General features: G+C 36.5%; 1 protein-coding gene across 1 annotated transcript in view; it reads right to left on the bottom strand.

The window, feature by feature from the left end:
- The window catches only part of CACNA2D3 (calcium voltage-gated channel auxiliary subunit alpha2delta 3), a 388,427-nt gene that overhangs the window by 220,545 nt on the left and 149,407 nt on the right, over positions 1-18,475 (bottom strand). The window contains exon 5 of the mRNA XM_058844987.1: positions 10,874-11,036. Coding sequence (XP_058700970.1) covers positions 10,874-11,036 — 163 coding nt within the window. The remainder of the gene's footprint in view (positions 1-10,873; positions 11,037-18,475) is intronic.

Genomic DNA, 18,475 nt, shown 5'->3' with positions numbered 1-18,475 from the left:
AGGGGTGGCATCATGATTGACAGAGGTGTGTCAGGTCAAAAAGCTTCTTAATATTGTACCTGAGATAGTGTTCAGTAACAAACAGTCGCTGGCTCACATTTGTCAAAGGAAAAAGCCCAACGCTGAGTAACTAAGCAACAGCTGCTGGATCAGGAGTGGGAGAGACTGGGGCTTTCTAGAGGAAATACTTCACGTTTCCATGTAGCCTGGATCTGACATCTAGTTGCCATAGTGATGAGGATGTATTAGAAACACACAGATTAGATCAACAGCCAGAGACAGACTAGAACACAGCAAAGATAAAGCACAGTACGCATCTTGCGTGGCCATGCCAACATTTCCAAAAGGCTTGCTGTTAAAGACAGAGGCTTGAGAGAAAAAAAATTAAAAAAAAATCTGTGAAGCTAAAGCCCTTTTCAAGAACAAAGCAGCAGCCTGAGTAAATTCTGGGAATCAGATTTGAGGCAGAATTTAAACAAAACCAGATGGAAGAAGCAGAGAAGTCTGTGCATCACTGTCCAACAGGCAACAAGAGTTAAAACAAAGAAATATGGGAAGATAGGGCATCCTCTGCAACTTTGATTAAATCTGTTGGACTAAGAAAACTCCTTTTAAATTAAACCATGTCCAATGTTAGGAAGACAGTTCAAAAACTGTCCTAGAGACCTTAAAATGTGAAGACAAACAATCCAGGTGAAGGATTTCAAAATATAAATACGGTGGTCCAGGACAGTATGTGACCATAAATATTTAAATAACAACTCCAGGATGCTGAATGTTCAGAACCAAAGTCCATAAAATCATATACGACAGTGACAGACAAGATTTTATTTCTTAATTTCACACCTTACAGGAAAACGGTTTTGCATATGTGCTAGCTGCAGATTATAATCTTTCTGCATCACTTGAGAAATGATTTTTTTGGTTCTAATATTCCAGAAAATAGGTAATCTCAATTTTGGCAGCCAGTTGGAAGGCATTGATAGGAAAGTATGACTGAATGATATTCATAGCTCTTTTTAAGTATCAAATTGAAAAAAACTCAATCAAAAAATGGTTGTGGTTCATCACATTTCAATATCTTCTTGAGAAGGCTCTATTACATGCAGCAGATTTTTTTTCCTGTGCAAGCAAAACTTTTGATTAGAGTCTGCATTTATTGACTTTTAGTGCATAAACTCATCTTTTAACATGCAGTGAGCAGCATGCAATGGAAATGCCATTTGACACAGGTAATATACTTTACCAGTCTCCAAACTGTTCAAGCAAAACTTAAAGAATATTTGTGAAGTCTAAGTCCAAGATCTCCTTTTGCAATGTTTTCAGCATTCAAGAAGTAAATATGGTATGCAGAAAAACACAGGCTACACCTGTAGTCTTTTGTACTAAAGACATTGAGGTCAGAATTATTCAGAGTTGCATTCTATTCATATTGTTTGCAAATAAATTTAAAAGTATTGGTGATTATAAATGTAGAAAGAGGTGAAGGATGGAAACAATTGGAAAATAAGTATCTTGCAATAGAATAAGAGATAAAGGTTTTAATTTAAAAGATGGCAGGTTCAGACTAGAGATAAGGATGAAATTTTTTGTGATGAAGTTGGTGAGGCACTGGAACAGGTTACTCAGGGTTCTTGGTGTCTCCTCCCTGGTCAGGCTCTGAGCACCACGACTGAGGTGAAGATGTTCCTGCTCCATGAAGAAGAATTAGAGTAGATGACCTTTAAAGGCCTCTTTCAACCCAAACTACTACACAATCTACAATTCACAAAACAATAAAAGAGCACACAAATAATTGATTGCAAACTTTCCACAGCAGTAATAACAATAATCCTAACAGAAAGCTTTTAAACAAAGGTTTAAGTCACATGATAAAATCTATACTTTCAACAGCCAGTGAAATGCTAGATGACAGAGACAAAGGGAGGCACAAAAGACAGTGCACATGTGCTGCAAAGAATCATGTCATGAGCAAAGCTGTAAGACAAAGAGATAAAGCCTCTTTCTGCAAAACAGTATTGCAACCTTGTAAAAGAAACCCATGGAAAGAAATTGAATTGTGAAAATGTGAGCAATATAAGAATTGAATTTAAATCCATAGGAAAATATTGGTAGTCATCTTGCTCTCAAAATAAGTGAAGTCCAAATATACCTTAAGAGCTGTAAGATACTTTTTTAATAATTTTTTTTTTATAAATCCATATTTACACAGCATGATCATGGTTACAGAGTCAAACTGTTTGTTAATATTTGAATGTGTTCCAAATCCATTGACATGGAATTGGTATTAGTGTGCCATTAATTTAAGGAAAAATTAATTTAGACTATTGTTAATGAAGACTTCTTTACCTTTTTACTTATTATTGAACTTTAAAGTGTATTTTACAGTCATGAACCAGTTTTAAAAAACATGGATTTTACAGCTTGATTTACACAGTTTGAGGCTCTCAGCAACATATTGTGTGCCTTATGTTTGTTAGTTGAGTTGACATAAACCATATCTCCTGTTGACAGAAACGCTTGAAAATATTCATGGACTTCAGCATCCATCACTGAAAAACTCTGCAGTTATGGAAAGCACTGATAAAATTGCTTCCTGTACTTCAAAAACTCCAGAACAGCAGCTCTATCACAGTATCAGGATGAGAAGAACAGACGGAAGACACTTAAAACAGATTCTCTAAATTAAAATTTATATTATTGCTTTTAGTTTTCAAAGCAGCTAATTAACTTCAGACTGTATAATTGATCATCAAATTTTATTTTCTATCTTGATTCTTTCTACTCTGTCACTAAAGACAAAGCAATATCTTACATAAAGGCTTCTACTTCATTATCTAAATATATCTGGATAGATACCTGATAATCTGTAATCCAGTGGAATAATTTTCTTTTGGGCTTTGTTTTGTTTGGTTTGGTTTTTTTCTTCTTTATTCTCAATCAAAAAAAGGATTTGGGGAAAATAATTTTTCACCTGACCATGCACAAACTGTTCTCCAGCTGCCTTAAAAAAAGATCTTTCCTGTAACATACGTGTATTTCCTAACTCAACAGAGAACCAGGCCTGACAATGTAAAAATGCAGAAGTAATTTACTGAGGCATAATTATGAGGAACCTGCAAGTTTATAATAGTTGAGATTTTAAAAACTAACCAACCACTGGGCTGCTGGTAGGTATTTGCCAAAGACAGCCAATCTGATAAAAAAATCCTCCCCAGTGCCAAAACTGCAACTAGTAGAATGCATGGATCACAGTCTAATGCCAGGGTAGGAAAGAGGGAGTTCTTATAAAGGAGAGGTTTTGGACATTAATTACAATTATATTTAAGCCATATTATTCAGTTGCTCCCCTCTCAAATATATTATAGCAAGGAATAGAGATTTAATTACAAAATTCACAAAAACATGTTGGTGAACTCAAAATACAATTCTAAATCACATGGCAGTACATGTGTACATGTGTACACTACACATAGTGGTAGACATGATGAAATGTCAGAAATAGTTTTAGGGAAATTATAAGAAATGTATTCAGTATAAATCATGTCAACATTAAAAAGAAATCAGTGTAAGCACTGGGCTAAAAGTTCATCTATCTTCCTGAGTTTAAAATGTATTCATATAAGGAAAAACTGAAACACTGTTCATTATTACAAGCCCCATCCTCCAGTATAATGAAAACTGGAGAGCAACTTTCCAGACCTAACAGTTTTGGGGAAATTTTATGCTTTATTTTGACACATCATTATTACATTCACTAATTGATTTTAACATATTTTCTTCTCCCTGCAGAGAGCACACATCCTCCCTGAAGCAGAGCTAATGCCTTTTAGGTGAGGCAGTTATCGGTATCGAGTTTCTCTAAGGAGAAAATGCACCTGAATAACCCCCTGCACATGCCCAGACACTGGTATTTCAACTCAGCTGCAGCAATGAGGGAAAACAGGAAGGGACCAAGAAAGCCATGGATGAAAGACAGTTATTGCTGTAGACTTCACAAGTTAATATGGTCCTTTCGTGCATTGCCCACTACATCTCACTTTTCCACACACCAGTCAACATTTCACCTGGGCACTTCAAAGACATCAGTTCTTTTCACAGAGTTCCACGGTGGGAGTGGACGTTTCCGTGTTCAAACTAATTTGAGCAGACATCACTGTAAATCATCCTGGGAAGAAAAGTTTCCAAAACTGAGTCTGTTCAGAACAAGCCTATTCATTTGTAACAGCATGGTGCTGCTGTGTGTGCACCTCTGAATGGCATTTAAGAGTTCATGTGATATTTACCCCAGGGCTTTACTAGGAGTAAAGGGCAAAAAGCCCAAGCTAAAAGATGCAGATGTCAGTTCCACAGAATTGTGAAGCATAGGCTTCAATCTGCCCACACGGAGCACAGTAGTTGAGCACGTGTTGAATTTCAGGACCATGAAAATGTAACTCTGTGTGTGTGACAGTGGCACTTGGGGCTATGCTGAAGAGACCAAAGTGCTGAGCCAGCTCTGAAATGCTTCAATAGTCACAGAGCTTAAAGTGAGAAGCTGTGCCTCAGGCTATACAATGGAATCTCACTGGAAACAAACTCTGGGAAAGGAGGCAAGCACTAAAATACTGGTTACAATATCATCCTGGCTCTCAGAAGTGATCTGTGTGCTGTACAAACAGCAGGCAGTGCAGAGCTGTGATCTGACTGTCTCTGCACGGGCAGGAAAACAGAGACATTACCCCTGTACTACAGCTTAAATTAAAATTCTTCTGATGCAGAACTTGACAACTTAGCTGCAGAACCATGGTCACAAAACTATCTTGTGTCCATAACATTTCCTGCAATTCTTCAGTGAATCACACATATATGTCAACATCCTTTGGTGTGAGAACAGACTGCATCACTCCACCATGCAGGAGATATATATATCCACACATATAGATATAGATATATATACACATATATATACATATATTTTCATATACATCTATATACATGTGTCTTTTCCTCAGACATCCACTGGTGAGGAAAACAAAACTACACTTAAGATAATTAAGAATATTTAAAATTGGAAAATCTGTGGGTTTTATCCAGTAGTGAAGTTTGGACTCTTTGCTCAATGACTTTTAATAAATACAACAAATTCAGTGGATAACTAAGTCTTGCAAAGCCGTAGAATGCACTTAATTGCACTGTCAGCTGTGTTAATGGGATGAAGGTTTATCCTCTAGGAAGTATTTTTCCATTATAAAACTAAGTAAGTAAAACAAGATTATATATTCAGTAAACTAGAAATGACAACAAAGGAAAAACCTCCCATTACTTTAAATCAACTTATACAAGCCTACTTCCCTTCTATTGCAAAGATAAATTGTTTTACTTTGTTCTTTGGGGTTTTTTTAAGGCAAAATCAAGCATACTTCTCAATATGCATCTGATCCAAATAAAGAAATTATCCTTTCTCCAATCTACTTCTATTGGCACATGTCTGCCTCCTCCACCATATCTCAGAGATACTGTCCAGGGCTGCTAGATAGGTTCACAGATGGTCATCCTTACCCTACTTCTGTCAAAATACCCAATGAGGAAAGTCAAACTTGGCTTATTCTACAAGGCATTTTTATTTTTAAAAACATTTAGAAATGTTGTCTTCAGGTGTGCAATATTTTAGTCCAAAATTTCAATCTTAGACCAAATATGGAGGCAGAGATATTGTAAGATTTTATGAAATATAAGGGGGTTAGAAAAGAATAATTTCATACACGAAAAAGCTCTCAGGCACAGGAGTCTCTCTTTAGTTCTAAATTTCTTACTGTGAAGAAACTGTTACACTGAGAAATAGATTTTAAAAGGCAAGGAGAAGTGCTTGCATCCTGGTATTTTTGAATCATTGAAGAAAACCTGGGCTCTTCCCCTTTCTAGAAATGTAACACTTACCTTGTCATATAAACAAAGACCAACTGTAAATTCTCAAAACCAGGAGTTGTTTTCAGTTAATATTGAGACAATATATTTCTTCGTGTGTTTCCTAGATTTTATGCAAAGCTACTATAGGTGGGTGTGATCATGCTGTGTGTCACCTCTGGTACTGGACTATGCTAGGCTTTGCTTTTCAACAGGTGCCATAACCTAGAACTGCCTGAGCATGTGTCACCAAGACACACTGACCCACACCTTGGCTTTGGTTTTCATCTACATTCCTCTGAAAACCACATTTATCCAAACATTCATAAGCCTCTTCCATGGAAAAACTGCTGAGTGAAAACTCAATAGCAGAAAATACGTCATTGCTGTCCACAAGTAGGGGTAAATATGAGGTGACAGATTTAGGGGAAAAAACCAAAAACTGGAGTAGGTCCTTTATCCCAGATACAACACATATTTTGGACAAAGAATATGGGATCTTGGCTACCTATATTCTCATAATAACAAAAGGTAAAATGCTACTCTATTTTTCTTTTATACACTGTCAACATCTGCAAGATCCGTTTTGAGTCTACTTTTATCATTTCCTTGTGTACATAAATCCATTTTAGAATCTTACTCTCCCCAGTGGCAATCGTACCGCCATGCTCCCGTGGATGGCTGCCAGAAAGCCTAGCCCACATTCCAAGTGCTACTTTTTAATTATATGTCACGTTCCTGGATTCTTCTAAATATACTACTGCCGTCTCAGAAAGTAATAAATCAAATGCTGAAACCATACAAACTTTAAATTATTCATCATTTTTTCATTATTACTAATGTCTTCTACAATAGCTGTTTAAAATAGACTGATTGATATATAGAAAGTTGTATCTGAGTGTCTTAGGAATGTGTAGCTGTGGAAGTCTAACATGCAAGATATGTCCCAGACAGCAGCACGTCCCAAATCATTTACATTCTACATTAACAGGAAGACATAAAAAATAAGACCTATGAGAACTCATTTGGTGCCTCTATGTAACCCATGTAAATTTTTTTAATAAAAGAGCTCAGCAGCTAAATGAGCTACATACACACCTGGACTCTGCCTTTGCATTGTCCAAACTGGATTCAGACTGATTCTGTCTTCCAAATATTAAACTTTCCTTCTAATATGAAAAACATTCCTTCATTCTTCCCTTCTTTTTCCTCTATGAATATTTTTCTAAGATTAATTCACTAAGAACCTTTTCCCTGCTTTTGTCAGAAATCTATACACAGTTGATAGTTGCCAAATTTGTGGATGGAAGAGGTACTGCTTGCTAAGATAGTTATCGTAAAATGTCTTAATTAATTAATTATTCATTGTTTAAAAAGATACTGCCTTGCAGATCCTGTGGCTGTGGGCAATGAGGCCATGGGCAATGAGCACAATTTGCGTTCAAAGAGAAGAAACAGAATGCAGAGACAGATTTAGATTTCCAAAGTATGCTTAAGCATTTCTAAAACAAAACATTATAATGAGCAGTTTCTTCAAAAAAAAATGAAGTAGAGCAGGAGAATGTTGTGCAGTTTAAAAGGACCATCAGCTTTTCTGCAAAACATCCTAAAGGGGATCTCTGCATCCCCCGTGGATCCCCATGGGCTGCAGGGCACAGCTGCTTTGCCATGGTCCTCACCTGCAGAGGAACCTCAGCTCTGGCACCTGGAGCACCTCCTGCCCCTCCTTCTCCACAGACCTTGGTGTCTTCATGTTGTTTCCCTCACACGTTCTCACCTCCTCCTCTCCTCTGACTAGGAGCAAAACTGTGACTTAGTTTTGATTTTCTTCTTAAATAAGTCACCACAGAGGCATCACCAGCCTCTCTCATTGGCCCCGCCTTGGCCAGCAGCATGTCCAACTTCAGAGCCATCAGGGCTTGGCTCTGCTGGACATGGTGGAAGCTTCCAGCAGCTCCTCACAGGAGCCACCGCTGTGGCCCCCTGCTACCAAAAACCAGGACATGCAAAACAATACAGCATTCTAAGATATGGAGAAAGCAGGGAACAAGGGTGTGCAAAGAGGGGAATGAAAAGTACAAAAGCACATCAATAACCAGATCAGCTCTTTGTATTTCACAATGATGATAAAGAGCACTGTAAATGCAAAGCAGTGATTCTTTGTTAAATTCATTCATTTATCTTTCCTTCTATATTATGTGCATGAACTCCATACTCTATACTCCAAGATGCCACTAGTGTATGCTTACAAATTAAGTTTGTATACTTTTTTATTGGCTCTCTTTTCAAAATGTTCCATGCTAAATTTTAATAACATAGATTTGATATTTATCATATCTTCTTTTTCTTCATTTCATCATAAATGTAATGAAATTTGGTTTTGCTCTGTATTTTCAGATTCCAAACATGAAGGTGCCCTCAAAATGGGAATTATATAATCCTGTTGTTACCATCAGTATCTTAAAGCTTTCCTATGAAGAGGCTGAAAGAGCCAGAAGATATATGAAGAATAGCAATATGTTTAGGTGCCAAGATTTTTAAGCCAATCTCATTTAGTGCCCACTTTAGGGACTGTGAACTTCAGTGATTCTACAGCTGGGCAAGATCACTGTGATGATGGAAGCTGACCAGACCAAAACTTTCCCAAAGCTTAACTGAGCCCACTGTTGTGCAATTTGCAAAATAATGGAACCTGATTTCAGCCATGGGATTTTTACAATCTTTGTCAACCAGATTACAGAGCCTGGTAATAGTAATTAACTACGAAACAACTAATTAAGCCTTTAATCATCTCTTGAATAAGCTAAATGAACTGAGATCCTATGGTCTCAGTCCATAGCACATTTGTCAATTCTTTGATGAGTCCTGTGAATCTCCTCTGAACCTACTGCAAATTATCAAAACGTGTACAACTGAAAAAAACAAAATTAAGGAAAAAGTTTAGAATTAGCTTACAAATATGGATCCTTTTTTTTCCTATGTTTACTCAAAAGCCCTGTGTTTAACTATTCTGTATCACACTTGTTTTCAACTTTTTTGTGTTTTTCTGTTTTCAACTGTGAGTTCTGGCTGTGGTTCTTCCTAGTAATTCAATAAAATAAAACATAACCTGGAAATGAACAACAGGCCCTTTATAGAGAAATGGTATTCTGCAGACACTTGGTTGTAAACTTATCAATATCTACTGCTTTTACCCTCAGGTTAGGACTAAATTAACTTGTTATCACCTCTCTGCATTACAGAACTGGGGAACAAAATAATTAAGTATATAGATCTCTTCTTGGTAAGAGGACCATTTCCAAACATTGACAGGCTCCAAACAAGTTTATTATGTCCATGTGCAAGGAAAATGCTAATAACAAACCATATTTCTACAGTTGGAATACATTTAAATGATTAAAAAATGCTTTTTTCCCTGCAGCTGCATAAAGTGACAATTTTGGATGGTCTGGATTACACAAAGTAGAAACAGGAATCATCACAGAACTCTGTCTTCCCCATCTCTACAGAAAATCCCTGAATGAGAAGCCAAACCAAGATGTAGCAAGCCCTTTGACTTTGGCCTTTAAGTAACCAGCATATAAAATGCATTCAACACATAGCAGTAGCACCTATCACACACCTGAGGGTTCTTTAGTCCTACTGTTCTCACTAACTACTCAGGATAATTTCCTTCTCCAGAAAAGCAGTTGCCTGACCTCTATATTCCTTCCTTTTCTCTTTCCTCCTTAGCAATTCTGGAATGAATTAATTTATAGACAGGCTTGATTAAATAAATATTAGCACTTGCACAAAAAAAGTCATTTGGTATCTTTACAAGCTTTAAGCATCTTCCAAGTCTTTTAAAAATATCCTGCAGTAATCATTTCACAACCTTTCAAATACTCTCTAGGAAGATTTATTTTTCATCCCTAGCTTAAGACTTTATTATAGGAGTTTTGGCTTCTCAGGATTCTCAAGTCAGAATCCTAACTTTGAAAAGGAGCTGCCATATCCACTGCTTCTGTTACCACACCAACTTATCTGAAATAATTCGCCTTATTACACAATATCCTTGCACGAATTACTACAATTGCTAGCCTGGAATGCATTAAGAGGAAAGCATTTAATGCCTTTTTGATGTCTTTTAGTATAGTTAAAACACAGAAGAGAAACCAGATAATGAGATTAGGCAGCTTCCTACAGACCAATGACAAATACACTGTAGATATTGTTAGGAAACTTCAGTGCTTTCCTTCTTGAGTTTTCTTCTATTATTGGCTTGAGAAAAATAAATAGATAGGTGCTGTACAAGCACTGCAAAAATACAAATTCCTGCTGTCTGATTAAAGGAAAGTGGCAAAAGGAAAATGAGTAAATGTATATCTGAATTTGTTTACATTCCAAATTTCTAGATCCAAGTCCATCACTTCTAATACCTAATGTTGCTGTTTGCTAGTACAATGTGTTATCCAGCACTTACGTCAAATAGGGGAGTAGAAATTATTCCTTCTAAATATCATCTGCAAACTCACAGCAGAGTTTTTGTACAGAGCAAGAATAACACATATACTGCTACAAATATTCTCAGAAATTTATGATTAGATTTATGATAGCATAAATCTAATAAAGTATTCCCCTCCACTTATCCTATATCTTTCAATGACAATTCTAGATATCAGTGAAGATAGAATAAAACTGGTGACAATGTAAGCTCTGTTCAAATAATTTGAAGATTCTGGAAAATAATTCACTAGAGTAAACATATTCTGCCATAGTCTATGGCAGAATTCATGCAAACCTCATATGAAAATCATTAACCTCATTAAACCACTAAATTTCCACAAAACAAAAGATATTACATATTCTTCCATAGAAAATTTCAGTATTATTGCCAACTGGAAAACATATACACAGATAATACACAGTTAATCAACAGCTTCATTTCTAAGCAAGGGTGTGCTTTTGTTTGGCCAGTGGAATGATGAAATAAGCAGCCTTTTCTTACCCTTATTGTACATATTGGTGGGTACTTGGACGTCACTCAGACTGATGTTCACAGGCAAGTTGTTGAAGTGGTCGTTTGGCACCAGAATGAACTCCTTCCCCAGCTCCAGATAGTTTCCTTCTTCGTCTCGTTCATTTATGAGCACAGCATTGAAGTATTCATACTGCAACAGAAACCCACATTCTCTATTCAGAACGCACATTCAGCATAAAAATGAGGTTTGAACAGTTTAATGCATCTGTCAATCCACTGATTAACATCTCCAGCTAGAAGAGTAGAACAAGAAATTTTTATCCTTTCTCAGATTCCCTCTATACTCTTCATACAGGTACATTTATGAAAACAGATTTGTCAATGCATCTCAAGAAAACCCCAGATTGTTTCAGTTCTCTGGCTGCCCTGAAAATACTACGGACAGTCCAAGAAAATCTCTAATCATAAACAATATATGTACTATTTTTAATACAAAGCTTTCTAAATTTAAATATTTTTCTGGATGATTACTTAATTATGATCTCTGTTTACCTTATTTCCACCAGATCAAGAGCTGCTGTCAGTGTTGAACTTAGTCCCTGACAAACTAAAAGTGTTTTTACTTCACAGGAGTATTAACTACAGCTGTAGATGTGTACTCAATGTGTACAGACTGACATCTCCTAAAATTATTTGCTTTATACTGAATTTTAGAAATGCACATCATAGCTGGCCTTGTAAATTATGTGTACTTTAATATGGACATATAAACTTAACAGTGACTTATTTTGAACAAGGAATTGTTGTCTGCCTGTTAAAGATTCCTGAAAACTATTTGGCCTATTATGAACAGAAGTACAACCAGATAAGCAAAAGCAATTTAGATGAAATTATTGATATCTTTATGACCTAGCGTAACCAGAAATTTTACAAAGCCTTGAAAGCAGCAAACAGTACAGACTACTTTTTAACCTCTTAAATACCTTAACCATTGGCAACAATTTGTGATGTGCTTCCTAACTGGAGGAGGCCAAAGTTTAGTGCCTTTGAAGAATCACATTAATTTGTGTCCTTGCCCCAATATCCATTTGAGAGTAAATGCATATAATATTTAAACATAAATCTAAGTTTATTTGAGGATAAAGTATTCTGTGCTAGAATATGCAGCAATATACTGTTCTTCTTCAACGGAACTTAAGGTACATATCATGGAATCATTTCTACAGAAATTCATATACAGACTCAGTAATTTCAAGATGTAAATTTTATTTGCCCATGGCTCTTATAATACATTTTAAAAATGGACAAATTTCAAATAAGGATGTAAGAATATACTTGAAATCAACTCTCAAAAAGCATTATTTAATTTCATTCAGTGGATTATTTCCTTTTCCAAAGAAGCTAATTAGTAAGCAACCTCTTTCATCAAGTTCTGTAAGTGGCAAGGCTAGCCAACCACTCAAATCTGCTATAGTAAAAAAAAAAAAAAAAAAAAAGTAAGAAAGAAACCACTTATTTTATAATAACAGATATTTAGGACTGATTGTTTCTTCAGTTGATTTAGTATTCATTGATTTATTAGTCTGAGTCTGTATTTTCTCTTCTCAAATCTACCAGTGTATACACAATAATATGATTTATTTTGGGGTTTTTTTAAAAGCAAATTGTAGCATGAAGTAGTCCTTATGCTATTGCAGATTATTAATATTTTCCTGTTTAGTTTTGGGGTTTATTCTGTTTGATCTGGGTGGGGGGTGGTGTTGGCTTTGGCTTGTTGAGGATTTTTTTGCAAGTGAGAAGCCTACAAAAATAGGACATTTAAGACAGTCCTGCAAGTTGTAAGGACTGAACATCAGGTAATGCATGCAGCTCAAAAATACTACTGACAAAGATGAGCATTTAAGCAGAGCTGTTATACAATGGCTTCTTTTGGGCTCTTCCTTTCCAAGGAAATTATTTAGTGTGACAGCTGAAAGGTGATAGAAAGAATATTAAAAATTGAAGAAAAAATATTAAAGTAAATCCATCTGGCATTCTGACACTGCATTTGAGATAAAGCCCAAGGGAAAGAGGATAAAGTCCTGTTTGCTGACAACACAAATACTCTACCTGAGCTCTTAGAGAAAATGACTTCAATTTAATCTTGTCAATGGAGGTCAGTCTTTGATATAACCTTAACTAGGTGAGTTCTGAGTGCAGACAATATAACACACCAGACAGTTATTAGTCTAATAAATAACAAGATAATTATCCAGGTTAGGAGCAGACTCAGCTCTACTGTGACTTGTCCAACAGATGAGTTTACTCCAACCTTACCTAGAGGCCTGCAGGTCTTTGCACAACTTTTAGATGTTTGTGCATTTAGATTTGCTCAAGTAAATACACTGTTGTTGTTTTTTTTTGCTTGTACATTCCTTCGCAGTATCTGCATCATTCTGCATGTTTGATCTGACATTTTGAAAGCCCACACTGTATCATAATAATAAGACAAGGCAAATAGGAATCTCAGTTTTCAGTTTTATCCCTGTAAAGTTTTCCTAGTGCAAGCCAATATAATGGGATCAGTGCCCAGAAGAACAAGCACTGGACCATTCTGCCCCAGCAGGGAGCTGACCATATTTAAGACACCCCAAATAATCCTCTGCTGACAGTCTGCAGAGCTCTGGGCTGCTCTGCCATACCCTGTTAGCACAGGAGACAGAGTCTTATGGGGCTGTTACAGAACTGATCACAAAATTGCTTCACAGCATCATTCCTGCTGACAGGCAAAAGCAAGTTTGTTTCAGAACAAAAGATACCTTCAGCCACAATTAAAAAAGATGTGTGATTAGTTAGATATAAAAGATGAATGTTAATTATGGCAAAAATTAATTTATTCAAAATATATAATAGAAAAATTGGGGAAGTGAAAAAGTTTGTGGCCTGCAATGAGAACCAAAGGGGTAGGTAGGCTGGAGGTGAGAACTGATCTGCAAGGTAAGAAGGAAACTTCTTCAAAGTTCTCTGTTCCAGCTTAACCATCTATTTTGGCATAATGTCTCAGCTAAACAAGCACCTTGATAACAATGGATACTTGTCTGAAACAAAACTTCAGTAATTTAGATGCAGTTTTGAAAAGCATTGCACACATCTCACATAATTCCCATGTGGTACAAGACTGATACTGCCTTTTACATTTATCATTCTCTAAATAGATATCCAGTGATGCCTACATATTTTTATCAATTATTTGTTAACACTGTAAACAGAATATTTATTTAAACATAAATGTTTGCTATTCAACTTTAAAGATACATTATAATGCAAACTGCCTTTGCAACTTGGACATAAGAATAAACAAGTATCACTTTTTATCATTATATTTTAAAATGAAGTATTTTGGTTTTTAACAGCATGAAAGAATGCAAGCCATAATTTTAGTTTTTAGTTATATTTTTTTTCTAAACTGTAGAAATTATTTTTACCAAGACAGCAAAAGAAGTCTCATTCACAGAGCAGTGAGGACCAGAAAGGTGTCAATGGCAATGATTTGCACTAATGAGCCAGCATTAGAGCAATATTTGGATTACACTGATAATTCTTAACTGCTCAAGAACCATTTTCAGTGTTTCTGTAACTTTGCAGCTCATCTAAAGAGAAAGTTAATTGTGTCTGAAAGATGAAATTAAGGAAAGTTTATGGCATTTGCATTGAGCCTCAAAATGCTAGAGCATCAGAGAAAATGATTTAGTAGCAAATAACATGGAAAATTAAGTGGAAAGAAAACCTACTATGGAATAGCACAGAAGGTTAGAAATGCACAATATTTGAAACATCTATGACAGTTGCAGCAAAATAGCTATTATCATCAGAGTTTAAACAAAAAAACCAAAAAGTTTATTTGCTGAAGACTGACAAATAAGAGACATCTCTAAGGAGAACAGAAAGGTGCATGGTGTGTGAAAAGCACAATGAGGAAAGTTATCTACTCTGAGGAGGGCTGTCCTACTGAGAACACATTGGAGACAGAGGTCCCCATTCTGGTACTCAAATTAAAGAGGCAAACATCTGAATGCATACCTGTTTCTAAGGCTCAAACAAATCTCTTCTGGCAGTTGTCCAGTAAGGAGAATCTATGTTTTCAAGCATATGATTAAAGCTCTTGTATTCAATAACTTGGTCTATTTAGCAAGTATAAAAGGTCATAAAATCAAAGTGCACATTTCAATAAAAACTTTTGAATTTTAAAAAGCTTTTATGTTTGAGAAAGCAGCATCTTGTTCTAAGAGACTATAATTTCCAATTATTCTCTGAAGATTCCTCCTTGCTCCTCTGTAGGAACATCCAGCACTTTTCCCCCCTCTTTTTTATGTCTTTATTCAGCAGCAAGGCTCAAAAAACACCTTGGACTTGAAAAGTTGTCATCAGTCCTGCTTTAATTATGGAAGTAGTACAAAAACATTACTTGCATCCTTGAAAAAACAACTGATCTGTTTTCTACACAATCAAATTAAGATGACCTTCCCCCAGGCTATACATTTCTTCCCAATATGATTACCCTATTAAAATTGCCATAAAAGAGCATAAATAAGTAATATTTCATTATAGTATAAAATCTATTATAGCAGAAAATTGAAAAGACATCAAGCTCTCAGACTTGTAAGGATTAACTGATTCACTGAATGCAAAAAGTTATTATGATGGCTATTCTACATCATCCATTAAAAAACATCACTCTAGGTTACAAGTTTCAGATGAAGCCTCTTTTTCCTTTGCAGATAAATAACTTCAAAACTATTTACTTTTACATGCAAAAGCTCTTAAGAGTCTCTTCTTTGTCACAAGACAAAAACTCTTTGGACAGTAAAATTTAGTAAATAAAACAAGGAAGGAGAAAACACTTACATTACAGGCTTTTAGTTTGATATTTTGGTCACCTTGACAAGCTTTACTGGATATCTATCATTTTTGTTAGGTCTAGAAGAACAAATATTCAGAGCATTCATTTTCATACACATAAGAAACCTCCAAGGAATGCTTTCTGCTAAAGACCAAAACAAATCCCTACTCTGGTGACGTCAGAATTTTTCCCTTCTCCCAGGGTGTGTAAGTTAAGAAGATTCCAGTTGCATTCTAAGTGAGTTCCGAGCCAGAGATCATGATCCTAGAGATGCAGCAAACCATGGAATAAATTTAATGAAAATTTCTAGAGCAACGTTAAACAAGACTTTCATGACTTAAGGGAATCATCTTGCAACCAGAGCACAATAATTGTAGAGTCTGTGCATTTGTGGAGGTTGAGCATTTCAAACACACAAAATTACCCTCAGTCCCAGAGAGCCTGTGGTCCAGTCAATGAACAGGCAAAGCCTGCAGCCCAGTTACTGTCGAGCACTGGGAAAGGGTGAAAGGGCAAAAATCCCCAAGCTGGCAAATCTATCCCTGTGGTAGTGTGGCCCCTTGCTGAGGTTTATCATCTCTTGCAGACACTGCTGTGTGAGCAGGACAGGAACACTTGGGGGCTGGGGCAGCCCCTTCTCAGCTCCCTCCTGCTCTTCCACTGGGCCCCCACAGGCAGAGCTCCCTGGGCTCTGCATTCAGCTGAGGATGCTGAATTCACAGGCAGAGCTCCCTGGGCTCTGCATTCAGCTGAGGATGCTGAATTCACAGGCAGAGCTCCCTGGGCTCTGCATTCAGCTGAGGATGCTGAATTCACAGGCAGAGCTCCCTGGGCTCTGCATTCAGCTGAGGATGCTGAATTCACAGGCAGAGCTCCCTGGGCTCTGCATTCAGCTGAGGATGCTGAATTCCCATTCCTGATGGACACAGACATGGACACGGACAAGGGCTCTACACTTACTCCTTCCAATTCAGAAACAGACCAATAAAAGTGGCTCGATTTCCTTTCTCATAAACATGAGAGGTTTGTTGAGCTTTATCTAAACAATACTTTGGAAGCAGCAGCAATTAGCCTAAAACTTGTCCCTCCCAAAGGACAAAGTGTACAAGATCAAAGAAAACAAGGGAAGACTAACAGGTACTTCTGAGGGCTTAAGGACATTAAAACATTTTTGAACACACTTGTATCAAGTTTGTAATTACTTCCATCCTGCAGTAGGGTTGATCCTCCCTTTTCAAACTAGGAAAACCAAGATAAAGCATTACGCAGTAAGCCATGCTTTGATTCATAATATTTTCAGAGCATTGAAAACCTTCACTATGTCTCATTTTATTTTTAGGTTAGAAGTAGTATTGCACTGATATAGGTGTGGCCTATATACAGATGCAGGGTACTTAGAGGAAAACATATGCCAACAGGTTGTCAGGATGTCTTCTAAATTCCACTAACTCAAATATTCCCCAAACCAGTTTTATGGGGCTGATCTTTTTAAACAAATTATACCATATGTCTATCATTACAGATGCAAAAAACCTGCAAGATTTTAATTCATTTTAATACCATTTTTATTACTAGCTAGAACCACAGGATTTCTTCATTTCTCTTGAAAGCCCTACAGCTAATATCAAGCTAATGAACAAGCAGGATCAACAACTTCTGCAAAATAATTCTTTAAAAGAGAAGAGAAAAATGCCAGACTTGCTTTAAAATCAATGCACTAATATATATATATAATAAAATATATTTTGTTTTTCATTTCACCATGAGGTAACCAGTGAACGGTGTTCAATATAGAACATTAAAAAAACTCCACCCATACTGTTTAAAACGTGCTATAGAAATAGAAAAGCAAACTATTTCACAAACAGACAAGATAAAAACTTTTAAAGTTAAATCAGCATCGTTCTGTGCATATTCAGCTCATCTGACACATTCAGGTTGATGACAACCTCAAGGCTGCATCTAATTATCGGTGGAGACGTTATGTGACTTCTCTGTGCCTTTCTGCAATCATATGCCCTAAGTGCCTCATTCCTACTTCCAAGCAGGAAGAAAAAAATATTTCTCGAGCTCTGCATCTTCTCTGTCTCCCACGAGAAGCAACTTTAACCCAGACTCTTCAGTCTAAAGCACGAATATATCGCTGCTCTGTGCTCAGCGAGGGCTGCGCAGCCTCCCCAGCACGACACGCTCAGGGACAGCCCAGCCTATAATAACCTCGTGCTGGGCTGGGGGTTAATAGCTGTTCCCAAAAATACAGAAAGCAACAAGCACTTCCTATCCAGCAGTCAACATCTGAACACTAACCGTGGCCCTGAATGATGAATTAAACATGTACTTTACCAAATTTATTTTTTTCAGACCAACAGGGGATAATCAAAATAATTAAAGAGTGAAGAACTAGAACAGAACAGAATTTCATGGTGCTCACTACAATCCCATCTTTGTTGAGTTACTTCCAACCACCCACCAACACACAGGAGGTTAAATTAATATTATTGACTACAAAAAGGAAAGCGGAACATGTGCAACATTATTGAACTTATTTGGGGGTAAAGTGAGAGATGAGATGTTGAGCAACTGAACATATACAAATCCTCTTCAAATGATTAATGACTCTCTCAAGCAATATAGAAATTTGGTCAGCTAAGCCCACAGTTGAAATAACAAAATCACGATGATGAGTTAATTTAATAAAAGAAAAACATGTCTCTGGAGTAAAAGGGGGAAGGACAATGGCATCTATTTTA

Source organism: Poecile atricapillus, chromosome 9 (assembly GCF_030490865.1).
Source record: "Poecile atricapillus isolate bPoeAtr1 chromosome 9, bPoeAtr1.hap1, whole genome shotgun sequence".
NCBI lineage: Eukaryota > Metazoa > Chordata > Aves > Passeriformes > Paridae > Poecile > Poecile atricapillus.
Note: the sequence above shows the minus strand (reverse complement) of the source record. Positions and strands in the feature narration are given on the sequence as shown.